The sequence below is a fragment of the Chelon labrosus genome (assembly GCF_963514085.1).
Source record: "Chelon labrosus genome assembly, chromosome: 13".
In the NCBI taxonomy this organism is placed as follows: Eukaryota; Metazoa; Chordata; class Actinopteri; order Mugiliformes; family Mugilidae; genus Chelon; species Chelon labrosus.
In genome coordinates this window covers 13,932,279-13,952,532 of record NC_140346.1, presented here as the reverse complement: position 1 = coordinate 13,952,532, position 20,254 = coordinate 13,932,279, and the positions used below count along the sequence as shown (strand labels likewise).

Genomic DNA, 20,254 nt, shown 5'->3' with positions numbered 1-20,254 from the left:
AGGACATGTTTCTAGTCCGCTCAGCAAATAGAAACCTTTGACTCAGCTAAGATCTGAATAATTGGACTAGCTAGCTATTCCGCCATGCCAAATCAATACCAGGATTTTCATGGACACATGTTCTTCTTCTGTGATGCATTCAATCAATGAGTTGAAAGGAGCAGTGAAGCCTACTTCTACGGCGCGTGTCTTAAGAGGACGAGGCAGGGCAGAGTCAGGAGTCAGGTATTTCTTATTTGATTTATTGAATGTTGAAATGTCTGCAGCCAGCTGGTGCCAGTGTCAACATAGGTTAGCAGGCCAGACAAGATTATTGGAATAGATGTCAACATGTTAATCTTGCAATAAATTGTAATCAAAGACTTTGTTGCTAGCCACCACTGTGGTAGCTAAACAGCTGTTACAAAACCTTTATGTGCTGACTCAGACCAACAATGAATGTGTCCTACAAACACGTATTGTGCATGCACCAATGTCTTAATTCTATATTTCTGTCCCAAAACACTTTGGCGAACCATGCAGGCCGACGTGTTCCTTCATGTTCCTTACCATGAACACACACACACACACACACACACACACACACACACACTACAAGCTGTTTTGACTCAGGCTCACATATCCCGTCCTGCTGCTGGTATGTGTTACTCTTCCAAGTCCGTGGTGTGCTTATTGATATGAATATGCATTAGAATTGTGACGGCACGTCTTAAGTTTACATATTTCCTAAATTATTTAATTAGAAAGTTTAACTGCTAGCAACAGCTGCAGCTTCCGTGCCAACAGACAGTGATTCTACTAGGCTGATATATGGTACGCCCAAAACAAGAGTGAGCTCACCAACAAACCAACACAAATGTAGGCCAGAGCATCAAGTGCGTATTAAGGTACTCCTGAAAATAGCCACTGTTTTTACCCAGCCTTTATATAAAAAGACTTGGTTATTAGAGTATCTACCCAGAAACCAAACAATGAACAGTAGGCAGGGCCAGCATAAATATCTGTTTTAGCCACCCATAACAAAGACCCACCTAAACCAATAATATACAGTATTTAGAGAGTAATCAAAGACGACTTGCACATACAGTTGCTTTATAGGCTTATAAAGTCTGTTATATTAATAACAGACTTTGCCTGTTGATTCTTTTAAATGTCAGCAACGTGTGCAACCATAATACCTGACACATTTACAGTAATATCATTGCCAGTTCGGCTCTTATCAGGTGCCTTGGGTATAGACCATATTTACACAGCAGCCTTTTTATTCCAATGTATCCTTGTTACGTTGTAAATTAAAGCTTGTGGGAGATTGTCCACTGCCACATGCCCAGTTACGTGATTAGCCGGTGCCTCTGTCCTGGACTCTCTCTGGGCTGACAGTTGCTGCCTGAAAACTACACAGTCAGCACTCTCCTTTCTATCCACTGAGCCCAGTGACACAGCAGCGCAGTCAAAGCACATGGCCTCATCTGAAACGCCTGGTTGTTTCCATGGTAACATACTCTCTTTTGTCATGTGATTTGGGGAGACTGACAACGTTCAATATGGACGTTAGAATAGCTGTGTTGATTGAAGGTGTTATAATAAACAGAATATCAAACTGGAGAGAAAACTGAACGTGGTCCAAACTATGAGGACGAGGACTTATCTTGTGGACTGAAGAGTGTTTACTTACTATAAGGGGTGAACAAAAAGGCTGACCGACATGTCATACATGCAGTTCAGCAAGTGTGAACATGTGCTCCGGTAGTGGTTCCAAGGGTTAACTGAAATCTCAGCATATTTCAATAATTACTACCGTGGAGCCACACTGAGACATCTGACTCTGAGGACTACGTTACGTTACCGTCCTTTCATAAAGTAAAATGTGAAAATCTATATAATATAGTCAATGAATGGAGCTGGTGACACCCAGTTGAACAGACAATAAATGGGGCTAATGACCAAAACCGTTCTTTGTGCAAGACTTTTAAGCAGTTTGTACATTGTGCAATGTCGATGTTTTGCAAGGTGTTACCAGTAGACCAAAACATCCACAGTAGATGCCAATGACTGTTCTATGAGACGTAAGATAAGATAAGATAAGATCAGCCTTAAGATAACATAATCATTTACTTTTCCAAGTTAAACTCTACACAACTCTACTTAGTTTTTTTTTTTCTCCAAGATATTTTTGTTAACCCTATAACACCTACGCCTAAAAATGTCCACCTGGACCTATTGTTTTCTTATTTTGATTATAAAGACGTCAGAAAAAGTCCTGTGAGTAAGTGCATTCGCCCGTATTTCAATATCTGGCAGTAATTTTCAGTTTACTGCGTGTTGTAAGAGTGTGATAACCTTCCGGGAGAGCAAACAGTGACGTAGTTATGGTAATCCAAAGTACACAAAGGTGTCACAGGTGACACATTTAACTTAAAACCTAACCTGTGAGTTAAAACCTTCCAGCTCTTAAGAGTGTTTCGTTTTGTTATACGAGCTACTGTTATACTCTGAGTGTATTTACTGTTACTTATTTTGCACAACGAATAAGGCTCTACTGTTATGTATAAAATAAAATGAACATCTTAAGGGTTAGGGTTAGCTTGAAGGCAGGAACTTAATTCCCTTAATGCATTGCATATTGAGCTGTCAAGTATATTGTTCTACGGATGATCGTATCCTGACTGAAATCGGTCGATACTCAATATTAAAATGACCAGATTGATTATGACATCCCTAATCCGGCTCTATGATATTGAGGTCAGGCCAGTTCCCCTTTGTCAAAAAAATGACTTGCTTTGCTGTAAGCTGTTCATCATTTAATCGTATTTTCACCATATGGCACCATTTTCATTATTACATTTCATAGTTGGGCTGGCTGGCTGCTTAGATAGAAGTTTTGGATGTATACACCAGAAATAAACTGTTCCAAAGCAGTACTAATGGAGGGAGAAATTTGAATCACCAGACTATAATACAGTCGTCAGGGGCTTGTTCCAAAAAAAGGTTTTGCCATGCACACAACTTCTTTTGTTTTTATGAACTTGCCAAAATCCATCGAAGCCTCACACTTACAAGCCATTTAATGTGGCACTCTTACCCGGTAACTCACTCTATACTATAAACACACACTCAACTCAAAAGCCACACTCCCACACAGTCAGGTAGCGCTCAGATCATGTGCTGTTCAGTTTCCATTTGAGCAAACTGGGCAGAGAATGGCTCTGTGATTTATCTACTATTTTCCCGCTGACCTAAGCCCCGAGGCTTCTGTCGGCCAGAGAGAACAGACTGTGTTCCAGGATCATTGTTCGCTGCAGCGTCCTGTCACTGCGGTGTGTATTCATGTGGCAGCACAGTAATTTATCGATGGTGTCATTACCTATCAAAATGCAAAGTATCTCAAAAAATCGCGTGTGATATACATTGAGGTCATCAGTATGTATTTTTTTATACTGTGCACACATAGTTATCACCACCGCTTGGCCTAGAGTTACATCTTCTGAGTGCTTCACATCTGTTCAATAACTCAAAATATATAGTTAAATAAGATGTGCACAATAAATACAGAGTTAAAAAAAAGGTTTGCTCGTGGATAGGGAAGGCAAGGACTTGAAATAAGTAATAAAAGACCCCCAGTTGCAGAGCTGCAGAACATTACTGGCCATAGTGAAATGGGTGGGGATTGTGAGGTGCTAATGCGTGAACGATTATATGACGATAGAACGCTAGATAGTGGATTAGTGAAATAGTAAAAAATATTGAATGGTATTTAGTTTTTAGATCTGCTTTGGGCGTCTTCAAGACTCTTAAGGCGGTCAGTGATGGGTGGTCTGTCTGAGTATTGCGCAGCCTGGTTAGGGATGATGCTTCCAAGGTCCAGTGCGCCCTGTGATCCTGCTACTTTTAGAGGTCTATTCATATCTATGTACTCACACTACCAGAACCAAAATCGTAGCTTGTGAGTTCCCCGCTTTGTTGCGTCTTTTTCTTATAGTTTTCAAGCAGGGCTAGCCATGAATGCGGGGCCGATACCAAATTGTATTAAACTTGCATAACATGTTAACTCATAGCAGGTCTTTTAAGCTGCTCATGCTCTTGCTTGTTTTGTTCACAAAGCAGGACTTCATTATGAATATGTTTTGTGTTGTCTTAATGATTCACTGTATTTATGTTACACTTGAGAGTTAACAGTCTTATGCAGCAAGTAAGAATTATGGCCAGTAATGCCCTTAACCCCGGCTCTCTCCGTTTGACTTTTGAAGCCGTAGCTGACCTTTACAGCGCTGTACTGACCCCTCGCTCTTCGACCCAGCATGTGAGGTCAGAGGAGCTGGATTCTTAGGAGTTGAGTAGAAAACATGGTTGAGTGTTTTATCCTACCCACGCATTCCACTGAGATTACCGCAGCCAGACAGAATTGGTGTGTCTAGAGGAAACAAGACGTGACTGTGGATGGCCTGCGTAATTATGAGGAATTTTTGGACATTTCGTTAAGGTTGGAGCTGATGTTTGCCAAATTAAGTTGTAAGTGGACCGGAGAGAGAGACCGATACTGCCCATCCTCCACAAACATGCTTGGACGCATTCCAGTGTTGTTGACATGCTGTGAAAATGTGACACATTTGAGTTACGGCACGAGACTTTTACAGTGGTGTTCATGTGCTTTCTAGTGTCTGTCTGGAAGTCCCGTGTAGCTCTCAGTGGCCCGGTTAAAGTTGCGTAGCATAAAAGTAACCAGAAACGTAGATATGCCACGTTTATGCAAATAATGTGAAATGAATTGTGTTTTGTCTTCATTGGACTTGCACTACCTTTATTTTTCTGCAATTTTTTGTCTCCCATTGCTTCTGTCTCCAGAAGATAAATGTGAGACTGGGTTTCCAGTGATGACGTTAAGCAGCTTTCCTCAGCTTTGGCTCAATCTCTGTGACCCATGGGTGTTTTCAGTGATATCTCATCTCGAGAACATGTTTGGTGTGTTGACATGAATGGATTTAGAGCTGGCGTGTGCTTGCAGGGACTCTACATCTTCAAGGGAGTTTGGACAAGTGTGTGTTCCTTTCTGTACATCTGTATTTGTGGTTAGATAAGAGTTTTAGATCTTGGGGGTGAAGATATTTGTATGTAAGTGAGACCGTTTTGACCTGATCTCACTTTTAAAGTGGTGTGTTAGGGTTCAGGTTAGAATCAGTTTAGTTGTTGTGGTTAAAGTGCCGATCTCAAAGGTCTCAGTTCCTTTCTCCCTGGCGAGGAACGGTAACTACAGGTGTAATTGTGGATCTTACTTCTCAGATATCCAAACCGTGATCCCTGTATGACTAGTCATTTGGCACCTGGGTCATGCCTATGTAATGGTAGTATAATAATTATCTATTCATCATTTGTTTAGTCATAATAACATCTACTTGCAACTTGAGCAGCGGATAAAAACGTCGCCGGTTCACACGCTGGTATGTTTTGCCTTAGCTCTGCCTATCCTCCCTGGCAGAAGGATTATGGAACATGCGTCACTAACTGTGCACAGTTGGTGATTTTGCTCGAGAGTGTCGCCACAGATATCCAGTTTAAGTAGGGCTGGGCGTCGCTACCAATTCCCTGAATTGATTCAATTCTGATTCACAATTCACAATGTCCTGATTCATTTAGAGATTTTTCAGGTTTTGAAACAATTGAACTTAGTTGCGAAAGAGATTATCACGAAACTAATGTTGTCCACAATATTTTATCTCTTGTTGGCACACCTTGCGTTTGGCTTTGCTTTTGTCTAGCTCTCATCTGTCGTCGTGCTAAAATCCAATCAATCAGCTTTCAGGCCTGACGTTTGGCTTAATCTTGTCGCGTGGAACCAGTCTAGCCAGACCGCAGCAAGAATTCTAATAAAAGGATGCAGGAAATGGCATGTATTTATTTTATAATTTGATGATTTTATGAATTGATATTGGTTCTTTCAGTTCAAGATTCAATATAAACATTTATCAGTCTGCAATAGGTTCCCTTTAAAGGCAGTTAATTTCAGAGTAAGAGCAATCATTATTAAAAGGCCGCTTGCTTGTCTCAAAAGAAAGAGATATGTTTAACGGGATTAGACAGAGGCCTTTATGTGTGCCTTCGGGGACTGCATAATGTGTTACGGACAAGTTCAGTCCTGTCAAACTATTGGTCTGCAAGGAGCGTCTATGCTGGGCAAGACTGAAAGTAAATGCTCTTCTCTAATTGGTTGCACGGTCAGAAAGTAGGAAGTGGTGGTAGAGTGGACATGAGTTTCTTATTCTGCGCCATCTGTAACAAAAAACATAAAATTGAGATGTGGGAAATGGACTGAAATCTGGTCTGTATTGACAACATGGAAGGAAAATGAATGAAGTTTCTAAAGGATTTGTGAAATTAAAAAAAGGAGAACATTTTGAGGCATAACAACACCATCTGTACAATAATCAGTATATTTTTTAGATGGATACAGGACAATACAAACATACAGTTAACTGTCTTGGTGCCTCCAGAATTGGCTTTGTTTGATTTATTGAAATGACTGATGTGGACTCTTAACTCTTTACACTGTAAAGACCTCATTTGTTCATTTCAAGGACTTCATCCTGTTACTAATAATAATAATAATACATGTTTTCAAATGCCTGTTCTTGTCTCTCACATTCAGCTTTTACCCTCCTGAACAACCCTCTAAGCCTTTCTAGTTATTAAATAACTAAGGAGATAAATCCACCCAGATATTGTCACAAATGAAACCTTGTCAGTCAGTAGTTTCAGGTGGCTTCAGGGTAAGGTTTCAGCTTTCAGATTGCTGTATTGCTCTCAGATGATCAGACTTCACAGCAGCTCGTGTTCACATGACACACCACTTTGCCGTTCATAATGCTCACCGTCACTCTTGAACGGTGTGTTAGCTCATTACCTTTCACTCCTTGCCCTTTTTTGACGCACCCTCTTCCTCAAGCTGGATTATTTTAAAATACAGCTCTGCTTATCGTCCACTCAGGCCTCCCGTTCACTGCTCTCAGCTGGTTTAAAGCTATCTCATGCTTTGTTTGCACTTAATCTTCATAAATGTTCGCGGCCCCTCCATAGTTTATCGTGGCAGGCTCTGGAATGATGCAGGTTTTGTGCAGCTGCAGGAGTCCTAAAGCATTCAGAGCTTTTTTCTGGTCCTCTTGCTCCATCTTGTGGTTCAAGAGCAACAGAGCGATGCACAATACATACTGAGGTATTTGAAATCTGTCTGAGAATGTGTGAATACTGGTATGGAAAATCTGACAAAATCACATTGTCTTACCTGTGTGATTCTCATCTGTTATATATAAATTACGTCCATACACACTGCCTTTGGTAAGCTGCTCGACAACATCAGTGTTGCCACTTTCTTAGCACATAAATGTGTGCAGACAGCGGTGCTGGTTTCATGTGGTTACTAAAGTCACACAGACATTACACACTTCCTTCAGAGGGAAAGGGCGTTTTGGACTTGAGAAGTTGAACTCTGAAGTACTGACTCTGGAGGATAGGAGGATGAAGGACAGTCATCAAGGAATTGGAACTTGATGACGGCCACAAACGTCCACAAACGTCCACACCTCCCAATATGTCTTCCAGTGGCACAAAACAAAACAACACATCCATGCATACTGTACTTGGTCTTGTGGTGTACTTGGAAATGGAACAGGGTTTGGGCAGCGGCCGAGGACGTATGCAAACTTCGGACATGATTCTAAAGTATGGGGCCTGGAGGGGACCCAGGAGGACACAAGACAGCCAATCTTGAATTTGAACAATGGCGTACTTAGGATGCATTCCTGTACACTTGGCTCTACCAAGTCCACGCAAGTTATCTCCTGATGCATCCTTGATAAAACAGGCGGGGCGGGAACATGTGCGGGTACTTTGTCATGTGATACTTTGAATTGAAACAGTAGTTAAGCAACAACTGATTATGTTTCTCAAGTCCACAAAAACACAAGTACAGACAAGAACGCACATTGATAAACACCCATGTTCAACTTTGGTTTTGCTTTAGAGCATCTACACAAAAACAGAAGACTGGATTTGGCAGCTTGTTTAGTCCAACACCATTGGATCCATTCAAAAATGAACCACTGATTCACTGATGCTGTAAAAAGCATATCAGTGAAGCAAAACAACAGACAAAACATTATTTCACTTTTAAAAAAAGTAAACCGTTCCAACAGGGGTTAGCACTAGCCTTACCACCTTGTGTTATGCTACACTGACCTTCTAACAGTCCACACCTGTCATCCACTGAAAACATCTGGTGCATTATGAATAGAAAAATAAGGAGGCTTATTGAAATCCTGAATAAAAACATTTAAAAGAAAGTTAAAAGAAGGGGTGGTGCAAAACAGTGGAAACTTTTCTGATGTGTGTTGCATTTGTCAAATTATAAATTAACATTATTTTTCAAAAACAGTAATTTTTCTCCGTTCATATACTGCGTAGTGTCACTGGCAAGTTACACTTTACCCAACCTTTGTTGCACTTATTCATCAGCAGTAGGAGGGGCATTTATAGTACTTCCGTTAACATGAACCTTTCTGCTTCTGCTTTTCTGTCTGTTGCCTTCCTTGAAATGCTTTACAGAACAGAACGGTTTCATAAAGGAAGACGCTGCAGCTTACAACATACTCTCATCACTCCAGATGCAGAGAATGTTGCACACATGATAGGACAAGCAAAGAAAGACTGCAGAGCTGAAAAATAGGATAGAGTTTGAGGTTTGGGCGGTTGAGATACTAGACTTGGAATTAAACCACCAAATGATGATTTCACTGCGTGTGAAGGTAAAGTATGACACCAGTTCATTGAACGTACTAAACAGAGTAACGGTATCAGGTGAATACCAAACCTGGTTTTAGCTTCTTAGTTGTGAGGAGTTTCTACTTTTCAGTTTTAATTCAACGAGAATCAAGTATTTTTAATGGGCTTTTGACCTGTTGTGCGGTTAAACCCGATATTTGATAGTGTTATCTTGTACATCGATCAGGCGTAACATTATGACCATCTTCCTAATATTGTGTAGGTCTCCCTTGTGCCTCCAGAACCGTTGTGACTCATCAGAGAATGGACATGGGCCTTCTGAGGGTGTCCTGTGGTGTCTGGCAACATAATGCTGTTAGTGGGGGGCGTTTGGGTCCTATGGGTTGAGGGGAGGGGCCTCTGTGGGTCAGGCTTGTTCCAGCATCCCACAGATACTTGTTCAGTTTGGGATCTAGTGAATTTGGAGGCCAGGTCAACACCTTTTGCTGTTTTTCATGTTTTTTGAGTTGTTCCTAAACCGTTTTTTTTGTGTGTGTCTGTGTCAGGCTGCATCCTGCTGGGGATGGCTGCTGCCATCAAGGAGTGTCGTTGCTACGGGGTGGGGGTGCCTGGTCTGGTCTAGATGGGTGGTACATGTCTAAGTAACATCCACACCAATGAATACCAGGTCCAAATGTTTCCCAGCAGAACATTGAATTGTCACAAGATGGTCGATGTTATTTACTTCTCCTGTCAGTGGTTTTATTGTTGTGGCTAATTGGTGTATAATTATGTAATTATGTTATCCTGGCTGTAGAAGATATCCATGATGTTATACCAGCAAATTAAAATGACTTGTCTCCAAACAGCCAACAGCTGACTGTACAAACTGATTAGCTAATTAGCAACATACACTGACTAAGCTCTCTTTCTGACCTACAAAATAAGCAGCTGAAACACTATGCTTCCAGTTAACAGACACTCACCTTCATCTGATTTCACCTAAACATGCAGAAGCACACACACACAGAAGCAGGTGTGATGGCAGCAACTGCGGGAGCATGTGTGGTTGACCGGTGGGTCTGCTTACTGGACTGTGTTGGCTGTGGGAGTTCATGGCAGACCTATCTAGTAGGCTGGGGACCTGAGGCTCCTATTTTTACCCTCTCTCAGCACCCTCATATCACAACAGCTGTCCTCACATCTCGCCTGTCCACTGACAGGAATAGCCGGCCTATCAGAGCACTCCCCCTCTCCTCAGTCTTGCCGTTTCCCTCGGTGTGTCTCTAGCTGCTCACTCCGACCTCCTCCACTTTAGCCAGTTTTTCATTTGATCGGGTACTTTTGAGGACTATTGTGATACAGGAGTTGTGGAATTGCTTCACTCGCAGGTAGAACAATTTATGATACGCTTTTTACACCAAGCGAGGTTGTTAGTGAAAATCTATGACTACCGTGGGACCTTGAGACCTCCACAGGCCTGTGGCACTATTTTTAGGCTTTGCTAAGCTAAGGGAGGCAGCTTAAATGGTTTTCATATAATTTAGTTTGGTTTTGGGTGTTACTTAGTTAACCCATTTTTCCCAGTATGAGAGAAATTGGTCTAATTTATGACTGACAAATAATATCATAATCTATCTTTTGAAATGTCCACTGTAATTTCAATCCATGTGTTTTCCTTTGTGGTTTTAATTGCCCTCTTTTGAGGGAGTAATCTGGCCCAGAGCCCTACTGTCTAATCCAAAAATAAACCTGTTAGTCAGTGTGCTAATTCAGTGACTCCAGATAAAACCCACTAACCCCAAAACCCTGCGCTAAACCTAGGAACTATCTCATACCCAGGAAAAGTTGTTGACTCAACATATCGAGCCAAGAACCAGTCCAAGGGATTTCTTGGTGGATTCAGCTTTGTGAGTACAAGTTAATTAGATAATTTTTAGGTAAACATTTGTGTAAACTGTGTGAAATGCAGGCATCGGTTTAGTCAAATGTTTTTCAGAACTACCACTGCAATTATACTATACAAGAAACAGACGTTTACTGTTTGGCATAGAAATTTATATTTCTACCGATTGTGCTGCAAAACTGGGAAATTACTATAACAATTATAGTTTAGAGAAAAAATAACTTTTGTACATGAAACACATCTCCACTTTTAGTTCAAAGGAACGTTTAAGGTTGTCGTTTGCTTCCATATTGAGAGGATGTGTTATGGTCAGCTTGGATCTGTGTGTTGTTACAATGCGGCGTGTCTGGGCAGACATTTGAATTTGATGCATCAGAACAGAGTTGAGAGTATGGCATGGCAGTGAAACTGTTTCACCAAGTCACCAGTCTATATTTGTGGAAGTAAACTGGGCCACCACATTAGATCGTACTGTTAGTTAGTCAAAGCATCTTTATGTAATGTCAGGTATCTTGCTGGCTAACAGAAGTCAGTCCATGGATCTCTATTTTATTGGGTTATATCTTTATATAGAACAATAGGCTGCGTTTGATTTATTTGCTCTCGGTCTGCTGTTGTTGTTGTTAGCATCAACAGGTATACACAACAACTCCCGAACTTTATTTATTCATACCACATGGATGGCTTGCTTGTATCATCCAGATCCGTTATAGGTACCAATCAGAATTGACAGTAAAGGGTAGTAGACAATCAGCTGTTTGGTGGCTGTGAGCATCCTTCACCTTTCAATTTGAGATCAGTCTACTTCTTACTTTTCATTTTCCTTTGTTGATCCTTAATGGTGAAATTCTTTCTCTGGACTTCTTCCCTTCCATTCGTACTCACGAAGAGTAGTGAGCACACTGGGAGCAGTAGGCTGCCACGTGAGCACCACATAGGTAACAGTTTTGTGGTTATTTGCTTGGTCAAGGTACCCCAGCCACAGGCTTAGAGTGGAGTTGAACCTATGTGAGCCAGTTCCAAATCGGCTCACATTGATTTTGCACTCATTCTGATATTTTATCATTCTTCCTTTTATAACGTTCCTCCTCCTCCTTCTCCTATTTCCATCTCATCCATCACAGCCCATGACAGCAGATCAGCAAACATGGCATTTTCATCTCGCTTTTCCTTCTGGGAACAAAAGGGAAGTCTCATTTGGACGTTTCATAAAGCACTCTTTACAATGCATGGTGTTGGATTGTTTTACACTTGTATTAACACGTGTGTTTTCTTGGGGTGTCTCACTAAGAATTTTAATGGATTACACACAGCATTACGTGACTGTAGATAACAGTTTTCTGTGACTTTGTACAAGGTTTGTCATTTGACGGGGACTTAACCAGAGCACTTCTGATGCTGTGAGTTCATCGGTTGTTGAAATAGCTATCTTTGGATCACAGGATGCAGATGTTGCACAAGATGTTTTATATTTGTGTAAGAAAGAGATGGCTTCTAGAAATGTGCATGTTTTGAGGTTTGCACGGTGTGTGATGGACGGCCGCTTCACCATTTTGATCTGTTTCCTGTTTTATATTGACACATTTAGATTAAGGAAGACAACAAGCCAGGCAGCAAACGTGTAAGTAAAGACTGTCCATTATAGTTTTCATGAGGATACATGTATGTTACATGTATTTTCTGACAGAGCCCTGTTAGAGCTGTCTTACCAGCAACAAATATTTTTTAGACAGAACTCTAATTGAAAGTACAACACACATTTACGTATGGCTGAAACAATTAAATATTCTCACAGTTGATTAGCCTGCTCATTTGATTAATCATTTTGTTCATTTTCACATCTAGATGGAGAAAATTACATTTATGCTTGAAAATTATTTAAATAATAATCATCAATAAGGTTGGTGATTTATTTGCCACCAACTGACTAACTGATTAGGCGGACTAACTGTTGAAACGCTACACATATTATTCATTAAGATAAGACCTAATACAACATTGGACCATTCATTCATATCCTAGACGTCTCACGTTTTGTGAGCTTTGCTTGTGCCAGTGTTTTCAGACAGGATTCAGAAAATAATGTGCAGAAACCTTTCATAAACACACACTTCAACCTAATGAAAGACACTTAAATGTCAGTAAGTACATGTTCATTAGATTATCTCGATGAATACCCCAAAATGCTATATAGTCAATCGGATGTGAGACATTGAATATCCAAAAGTTCTGTTTGTTAGTGCATTCCTCTAAAGAGCAGATCTGTGTCCACGCCCATAGTGTTGTTTCAGCCTGTAAGAGTTGTAGTATTGTTTGTACTTGAGAAACATCTTCTGTAGTTAGTGGCGTACTGTAAGCAGCTCATTATTTGTTACAGATGAGCATCTATTGTGGGATATTAAGGTACATGTATGTAGTTCTGGATTATAAAGTGTCGGTTACATCTGTGTACATTCACAAGAGTGTCCGGCATTCATGATTCCCCGAATATATTTTTAAGCAGTGGTAACACAGCGTTAGGATAAGCTGAACAACACTAAATCTTTCATAGTTTTTTTGCATTAAGGAAAACAGGCCTGTCTGTTTGGATTAGGGTTGGTGCTGTATGTATATCGCTCAAGAGTCTTGAATCCTTTCACGACAAAAGGACTGCAGACACATTGAGTTCAATTGAACAAAACCAACATCTAGATTTTTCTTTGCACAAAACATATACTTACATTTCCGTTCATTCACATTCTTATTCCTCCTCTCTTTCCTCTTTATGAGCAGTCAGAAAATGATGGGCTGCCCAGCCGGGCCATGTCAGTGCCAGCTCTAGACCCTGGCAGGGGTTTATTACGGGCAAAAAGTCCACCAGTTTCCCCTCCAGGCTCAGTAGGACGGTTCAGGAGCCCTTCGCCAAGCGCCAGGACACCTGTTAAAGTGCCGGAACGATTCAAAAGCCCTGAGCCATCGTCAAGGATGGCAGCGCAAATAAGGAGTCCTGAACCGCCACGAGCTCCTCTGAGCCCAGAGACTGTTAAAAGCGAGCAAGAGCAAAACAGCACATTGGGCAAAGGCGTGGCCAATGGTACAGCCAATGGTAATATCAGCGTTCCAGACACCAACCAGTTGGATTCTACAGATGACCAAGGTCTGTCACGTAAGAAGGTGGTAAAGGTGGTCCGCCGTGTTGTCAGAAAGGTCCTACCAACAGAACAAGATGAGGCCGCTGTGCCACTTCAAAAAGCCGACAAAGCTCCAGAAGCAGCCAGGCCTGCTGCTGAACTAACCAAAACAACGCCAGCACCAGCTTCGGTGTCTAAGGCCCAAAGGTTGTCTGGATTCTCTTTCAAACATGACGTCATAAAAACAGAAGAGAAAGATGATGTTTCACGAGGATTGATGAACCTTATGGTCCGAGGAAGGACAAGGGAGCTTCGTCCACAAATACGCAAGGATGAGCGACCAGAAAAGCTAGAGGTGGAAAAGGAAAATCAGAAGAAGGAGGAAAAAGCTAAGCTGGAAGAAAAAGAAAAGGATATTAAGGACAATAAAACTGCACCAAAGTCACATGATGTTAATCACAACACAACCACAGCCTCTGGTCCTCTTGTAAAAGATGCCATATCTCCAGTGGTTGCTGTAACCCCAAATAACAAAGCTTCTGTGGGCTCAGCTTCTGAAGGCTCAGCTCCAACGTCATCCAGATTGACTGCTTCTAGACCTTTATCGCGCCCAGCAGTTGTAGGCTTTATCCCAGCTCCCACGAAACCCTTGGCTCCACCTCCTGGCTTTATACCGGCACCCAAATCAACTGCTGCCACAAAATCAACCACTACAAACCCTCCTCCTCCTACTGGCCCAGTAGCTCCAAAATCTTCCTCACTCTCTCCTCCATCACATCCTGTCTCAACCCTTAAACCCTCCCCGATTCCACCCAAATCAACTGCTGCCACAAAATCAACCGCTACAACAACAACTTCTCCTACTGGCCCAGTAGCTCCAAAATCTTCCTCACTCTCTCCTCTGTCACGTTCTGTCCCAACCCCTAAACCCTCCCCAATTCCACTGAGCCCTGTACTTCACCAGCCCAGTCCCGCTCCAATGTGTCCCCCTTCAGCGGTAATTCCCATTCAACAACCCACTGCCAGGCAACACGAGGTATAGTGTCCACACTTTGCATGCTGGTCAACCTTGGAGCCATTGGTGTGGAAATGCATGGCCCTTTGAAATGCATGCTTGAAATAAAAGAGCACTGTGGAGTTTGCCAAGAGGCACAATGTAGGTGTAAGACCTCAGTGTGGCACAGTTCTGGAGCCCAGCAATACTAGAAACGTGAAAAACACCAGAATAATAATGTGTTGTTGCACCTTTCTTAGGAATAATGAGGTCAGTTGGTTTAATAGTCAGTAAGTTAGTGTGTCAAACACTTCTAGAACAATCTAGAACAATAAGAGCTTTATCGTTACTCAGTGTTTTAGGTGGGCTGCCTGTTTTCTGGTAGCCAAGTACAGCACATGCGTGCTCCAGTGAACTGGAGTCTTAACTTCCTTTTTGCATCTTGTTTGTTGGTTTGTTTAACAAACTGCAGTCTGCGGATGAAAAATATATTTTTCTCAGAATCTTTAAGAGTTTGTGCAGTTACGACTTTATTGAGTATTGGTTGAAAATACATGCAGCCAACAGACAATTTACTATACTGCTCTAATGTACATTTGCAAGACATGTAGTTCAAACTTGAAATATATTTTTAATTTGCAAGAAAGTCTTTTTATGTGTCATGACAGAGACAAATGAATAATTTAATGTTTGCGCTTTCACTCATCCATTAGAGACTCTTTGCACAATATTCTACTGTGCGATTGTTTGTATACAGAGTGCAATAATGTGATCAGATCTCAGTTGTTGGTTTGAGACACATTGTAATGCCACGTGTGAACACGTGTACTTAAATCACTCAGGACGCATGTTATTACCAGGTCTATGCGTTTTCTCCCTTTGACAGAAGGACATTAACACAACAGTTTTTTGTTCATTGATTAACTCCGCTATGTTGCCTTACGTTTTCACATACACCGTTTGCGTGTTTGAGCTTGTGTCTTTTTCCTAACCGATGGTTGTGTTACTACGTTTGTGGATACATTCATATTATGTCATGAATGCTTTTTGAAGCACCGGTGTTCACTCCTTATCTCTCAATATTACCCAATAACCCAAACTACTATTGCGATGTTGTTGCTGTGTGTCTTAATGGATTCTCAAGTAGGGAGTGCTTCCATTTTTATGAAGAGAATAAATCCATATCTATATGTTTAGTAACTTTTTGTTTGTGTCTAGTGGGCTTTGCTTCATCTGTATCAGTGTGCTTAGAGTCGATGTGTTGCTACTTTGACCTGTAGGAGGCACCAGTCAGCCCCACCGAAGAGGCTCAGAGACGCCTGATGAGGATCTTCGGTGCTCCTGTAAATCACCCTGCCGTGCTGTCTCTCTGTCTATTATCAATGTCTCGTCTTAGCTTGATGTCTGTCTCTGTCTATTTCAACTCTATCCCCTACAAATAATAAAAAAAAACATACACAGAGTAAGCCCAGCTGTATAAACCTAGCATCAGACTCTCTGACTTTGGACAAAATAACCTTCCCATGTCATATAACCTTCTACCAGCCACCAAGCACACTACACACTCAGTCACTCTGTTAAGGTAAATTTTACAAACATGAACAACACCAGTGCTCCAAGTATTAACCATCACAATTAGCTGCATTTGTGACTCACTGTTACACATCAGTGTCAGATAATTTGAGGAATACCAGATAAATAAGTGTTTAATTGAATGAGAGACAGTAGTGTACGCCCTGGTTGCTACAGACGTTGAGTGAGTGACCTGTAAACTGCCCCCCCCAGAGCCTAAGACTGACCACTCTTAACGACCGCTCCCTTGGGCTGTTAGCATTCATTACCGTTCCTAACATACTGTGCATATTTACAGAGACACATTGTTTAGGGTGTATGTAGCCCTCTTGCATGGAGCGGAATAAATGGTCAACCACTTAGTCATGGCAAATTGAAGCATAACTTGACTCCACCCTGGCCCTGCTCTTTAGCTTCACAGCACTTTCCAAGCGTTACTAACTTGGACTGGACTAGTCAGCTATCTAAATATGTTGGTTTGTGTGGAATAAGTTGATGCGTAGCAAAGTTAATGTCCATGCCCTGTTATGCCAGCTCCAACTACCAGGAATGCTGAAGTTCAGTTGTTTAGATTTATTGACAAATTGTGCAAATTGTAGATCCACACTTACAACAAACATTGCCATTTTGTCACTGCGTAGGTATCATTTCCACCCCATTGTTTCACTTTACAATTCCACTTTAACTTTTTCAGTCCTTTGTCAAGTGACCATGCTTCCTTTCTGTTGCTTGGATACACAGCAATTTCTTCATCAAGAGTTCCATGCTGACCTTGTTTTCATTTTTCTCCTGGTTCTTCCCCTCTTTCCTTTTTCTTTTCTCCATGCTCTACTCACACTGCTTTTGCCTGCTGTCGTTATCTCTGTGGCCGCTTTGTGGCTAAGCTGGAGCCAACAGTCAGTGTTTCGTCTTCTGTCCAAGCCCCCATCTCTGCAACTCCGCAGCCCCAAGGCCCCCTCCAGGTACCACAGCCCTCCAGGCTTCCTCTGGGCCTCCTGGTTGAAATTTACACACGTGTGGTTTGTCAGTTATTCGTTACCTTACTGTCAATGCAAAGTTTTGTGATCTAAATACCTTTGAAGGCATCTGGTTAACCTATTTTGCGTGAGAGCTGTGTATTAAAGAAAGCTCTGAGAGTAAACTACAATGGTTTGGGGATTTTGAAGTCTACTGGTTGCTTCATTGTGCTGAATCTGAACAGTCAGAATATCCCTATACGCTTCAGAATTCACCCGACTACTTCTTCTGTCAAGTCATCGTCGTCACAATAAACAATAGTGACATTGCAAATCTAGCATGCTGTCACACTGCCTACACCCTGTTTACAGTTCATGTTGTATGCTTTCTATCACCACATGTTCAAAGCCTTCTCTATACTTTTTTTACTTCCTGTCATTCTGGTACAAGTTGATCTTAGTTTAGATGGTTTTGGCAAAGTTCAGTCTGGTGGTTTTTATTCTTGAGGCTTGTGGAGCTAATGGACGTAACTGTCAACATGTCCAGAACTTAGTTTGTTAGTTTTGACTTTCTTTTCAGCTACATAACTTGAGTAGTATGCCTCCTGATGTTTTGCTCTTTGATTTTTCGAAGCTTAATGACAGACTGTCCTGTTAGTTCACCATGAGCTGTAACACGGTGACACACAGAGTTGCATTACTTTTTTTTTTATAGACGATTGGCATGTGGAAGGCGTGCTATGCTGTGATACATTGCATGTTTCGGTCTCTTGATGATTTATCTGTGTATGTTTTTGTGGCTAATTATTATCTTCAGATTCTCCCAGGACGCTAAATGTGTCACGATGACTCCAAAACATTATATCAAATAATTGCTCCCATAACAGGACGTTTGTTTAATGATCACGCTTGTAACGTTGATTTCTCTTTGACAGGTGTGCTACATAAGTAACTACACTGTGCCATTACACATTTTTGCATATGTGTATATATATATATGTGTGTGTGCGTCTGTACAACATGTGTTACTCGCACCTTATATGACTGTGACCTTTGACCTCTTCATGCTGGCAAATACACCAGGAATCAGATGAAGTGGAATCTTTTGCCCTCCTCCAGGCATCTCATGCTGCAGCTAAGCAAACCCAGGTGTGGCTTGCACTGTGCCTGAGTGTAATTAAACCAACACCTCATCCCTCGATCACCCTGCTGTGTGGAGTGCTGTGCTGTGCCGTGCTCTGTCCCTTTCCCTGTCATACCACATTTAAACCATTGATACCAAGAACTTGATTTAGTGGTTTTTTTTTTAGTAATTGCATCCAGAAATAATTTGCTTTTCTTTTGGTTTAAGGCCTTATTTTTAAAATCCATTTATCTTAGTTTCCCTTCCTCACAGTCCTACCCCTTGCATTCACTGCACCAAACAAATCTGCGGCATTTTTATTATCGAACCCCCCCTCCTCCACCTCACACACCCATGAGTGTTGTCACATTGACATGTGTTTTGTTTGAAGTTTGTCACGCACAAACGTGAACACACACATCAACACAAAGAAGGAGCATGCATTGAACTGCATGGTCATCATCTTGATAATCTATTCCTTTGTACATTGCAGCATGTTGTGCTATCAGACTGGAACAACCTGACCATGACTGGTCCTCAGAAGTCATTCGGCTGTAATCATCTCCTCATCCGTGCCGTCTGCTAATTTTAATCTTCATCCTTTCAGGTCAAGACCGAGGAGCAGATTGCAGCAGAGCAGGCCTGGTATGAATCAGAGAAAGTCTGGCTTGTCCACAAAGATGGCTTCTCCCTGGGTGAGATGGGATTATTTGGCTTTATTTCACATTTTTCCTAATCTTATGTGATCGCTCACTTAATATGCAGTTTATAATTAGCGGTCTATAACACCTAATTCTAACACCTACTGTATGTAAATTGAGGTTTGCATGATGTTTTTCTGACTTGGATCAGTTGAATAGTAACAGCAGTAATAAGGTCTTGCTGAAGAGTTGCTGTGTAGCTGCTAGCGTCAGCCATAAATCCATTAATGCTGATCTCTGATGAGCCTTAGCCGGACACCGTTAGGATGAAGATACTGATAAGAAAGAAGAAGAGGGCACACTAATGAGAGGTCTACTCACCCCTAAAGTGTCGCCTATTAGACCTGTAGCATAATATTATCATATTATCAGTTGTACAGATGCTTATCAGCCATAGCACATATTGCAGGATCAAGGAAGCTAATAATTGCACAAAAAAACTACTCTATAGGCTATAACTTAGCTAGATCAGTTGTGTCAGGGCACAGGACTACTGCAAGCTAGCGTACTATTGGTAGAACAGTACTTAAAAGTCAAATGCTTTATATTTAGTTATTTATTTTTTCCTTTTAATTAGCCAGTTCCATTTATCTGATGAGTAGGGGCACTTCTGTCAGGCTAACAGCTAGCAATGTTTCCTGTCTTGATTTCCTGGCCAGCCACCGTGGTGAAGACGGAGGATGGCTCCTTGCCAGAAAACAAGCTGAGAATCAAACTGGAGCGTGACGGGACAATACTGGACGTGGATGAGGACGACGTAGAAAAGGTGAGTGGGAGATGGTTACATCTTGTTAATGATGCATGAGAAGGGATCTTCACCAGCTCCACAGTTCTTATGTACAGTTTGATAACCACTGTTGATCCAAATAACATTTACAAAATATAGATCTTATCAACATCTGTTTGTCATATTCAGTTTGAGGCATTAGACACAACAGATGACATCAGTGGATGACCTACAGTCTGTTGGAAGTGCATCACAGTATTTTATGTTACAGTTCTGCTCATGAGTTTATGCACTGATCAGCCATCCCCAGGAGGATGCAGACTGACACAGGCACACACACAAAAACGGTTTAGGAACAACTCAAACATGACAAACAGCACAAGGTGTTGACCTGGCCTCCATATTCGCTATATCCCA

At 41.5% G+C, this 20,254-nt stretch overlaps 2 protein-coding genes across 6 annotated transcripts in view; both read left to right on the top strand.

The window, feature by feature from the left end:
* The window catches only part of myo18ab (myosin XVIIIA b), a 100,188-nt gene that overhangs the window by 15,949 nt on the left and 63,985 nt on the right, over nt 1-20,254 (top strand). For 4 of the 5 annotated variants that reach the window (XR_014699411.1, XM_084559109.1, XM_084559108.1 and 1 more), the window contains exons 3-4: nt 19,017-19,104; nt 19,770-19,876. Coding sequence is in view for 4 of the 5 variants with exons in the window: in XM_084559109.1 (XP_084415235.1) it covers nt 19,017-19,104; nt 19,770-19,876 (195 nt within the window). In the remaining variant the exon portion in view is untranslated. Of the gene's footprint in view, nt 1-8,589; nt 8,793-19,016; nt 19,105-19,769; nt 19,877-20,254 lie in introns of those variants that run through there. The other variant, XM_084559110.1, reaches the window with a different exon arrangement.
* On the top strand, nt 12,838-15,899 carry LOC311497732 (uncharacterized protein; the record flags this gene model as incomplete). Its single annotated transcript, XM_084558101.1, has 2 exons — nt 12,838-12,858; nt 13,346-15,899. The coding sequence occupies 2 exons, from the start codon at nt 12,838-12,840 to the stop codon at nt 14,804-14,806; spliced, it is 1,482 nt and encodes a 493-aa protein (XP_084414227.1). The 3' UTR covers nt 14,807-15,899.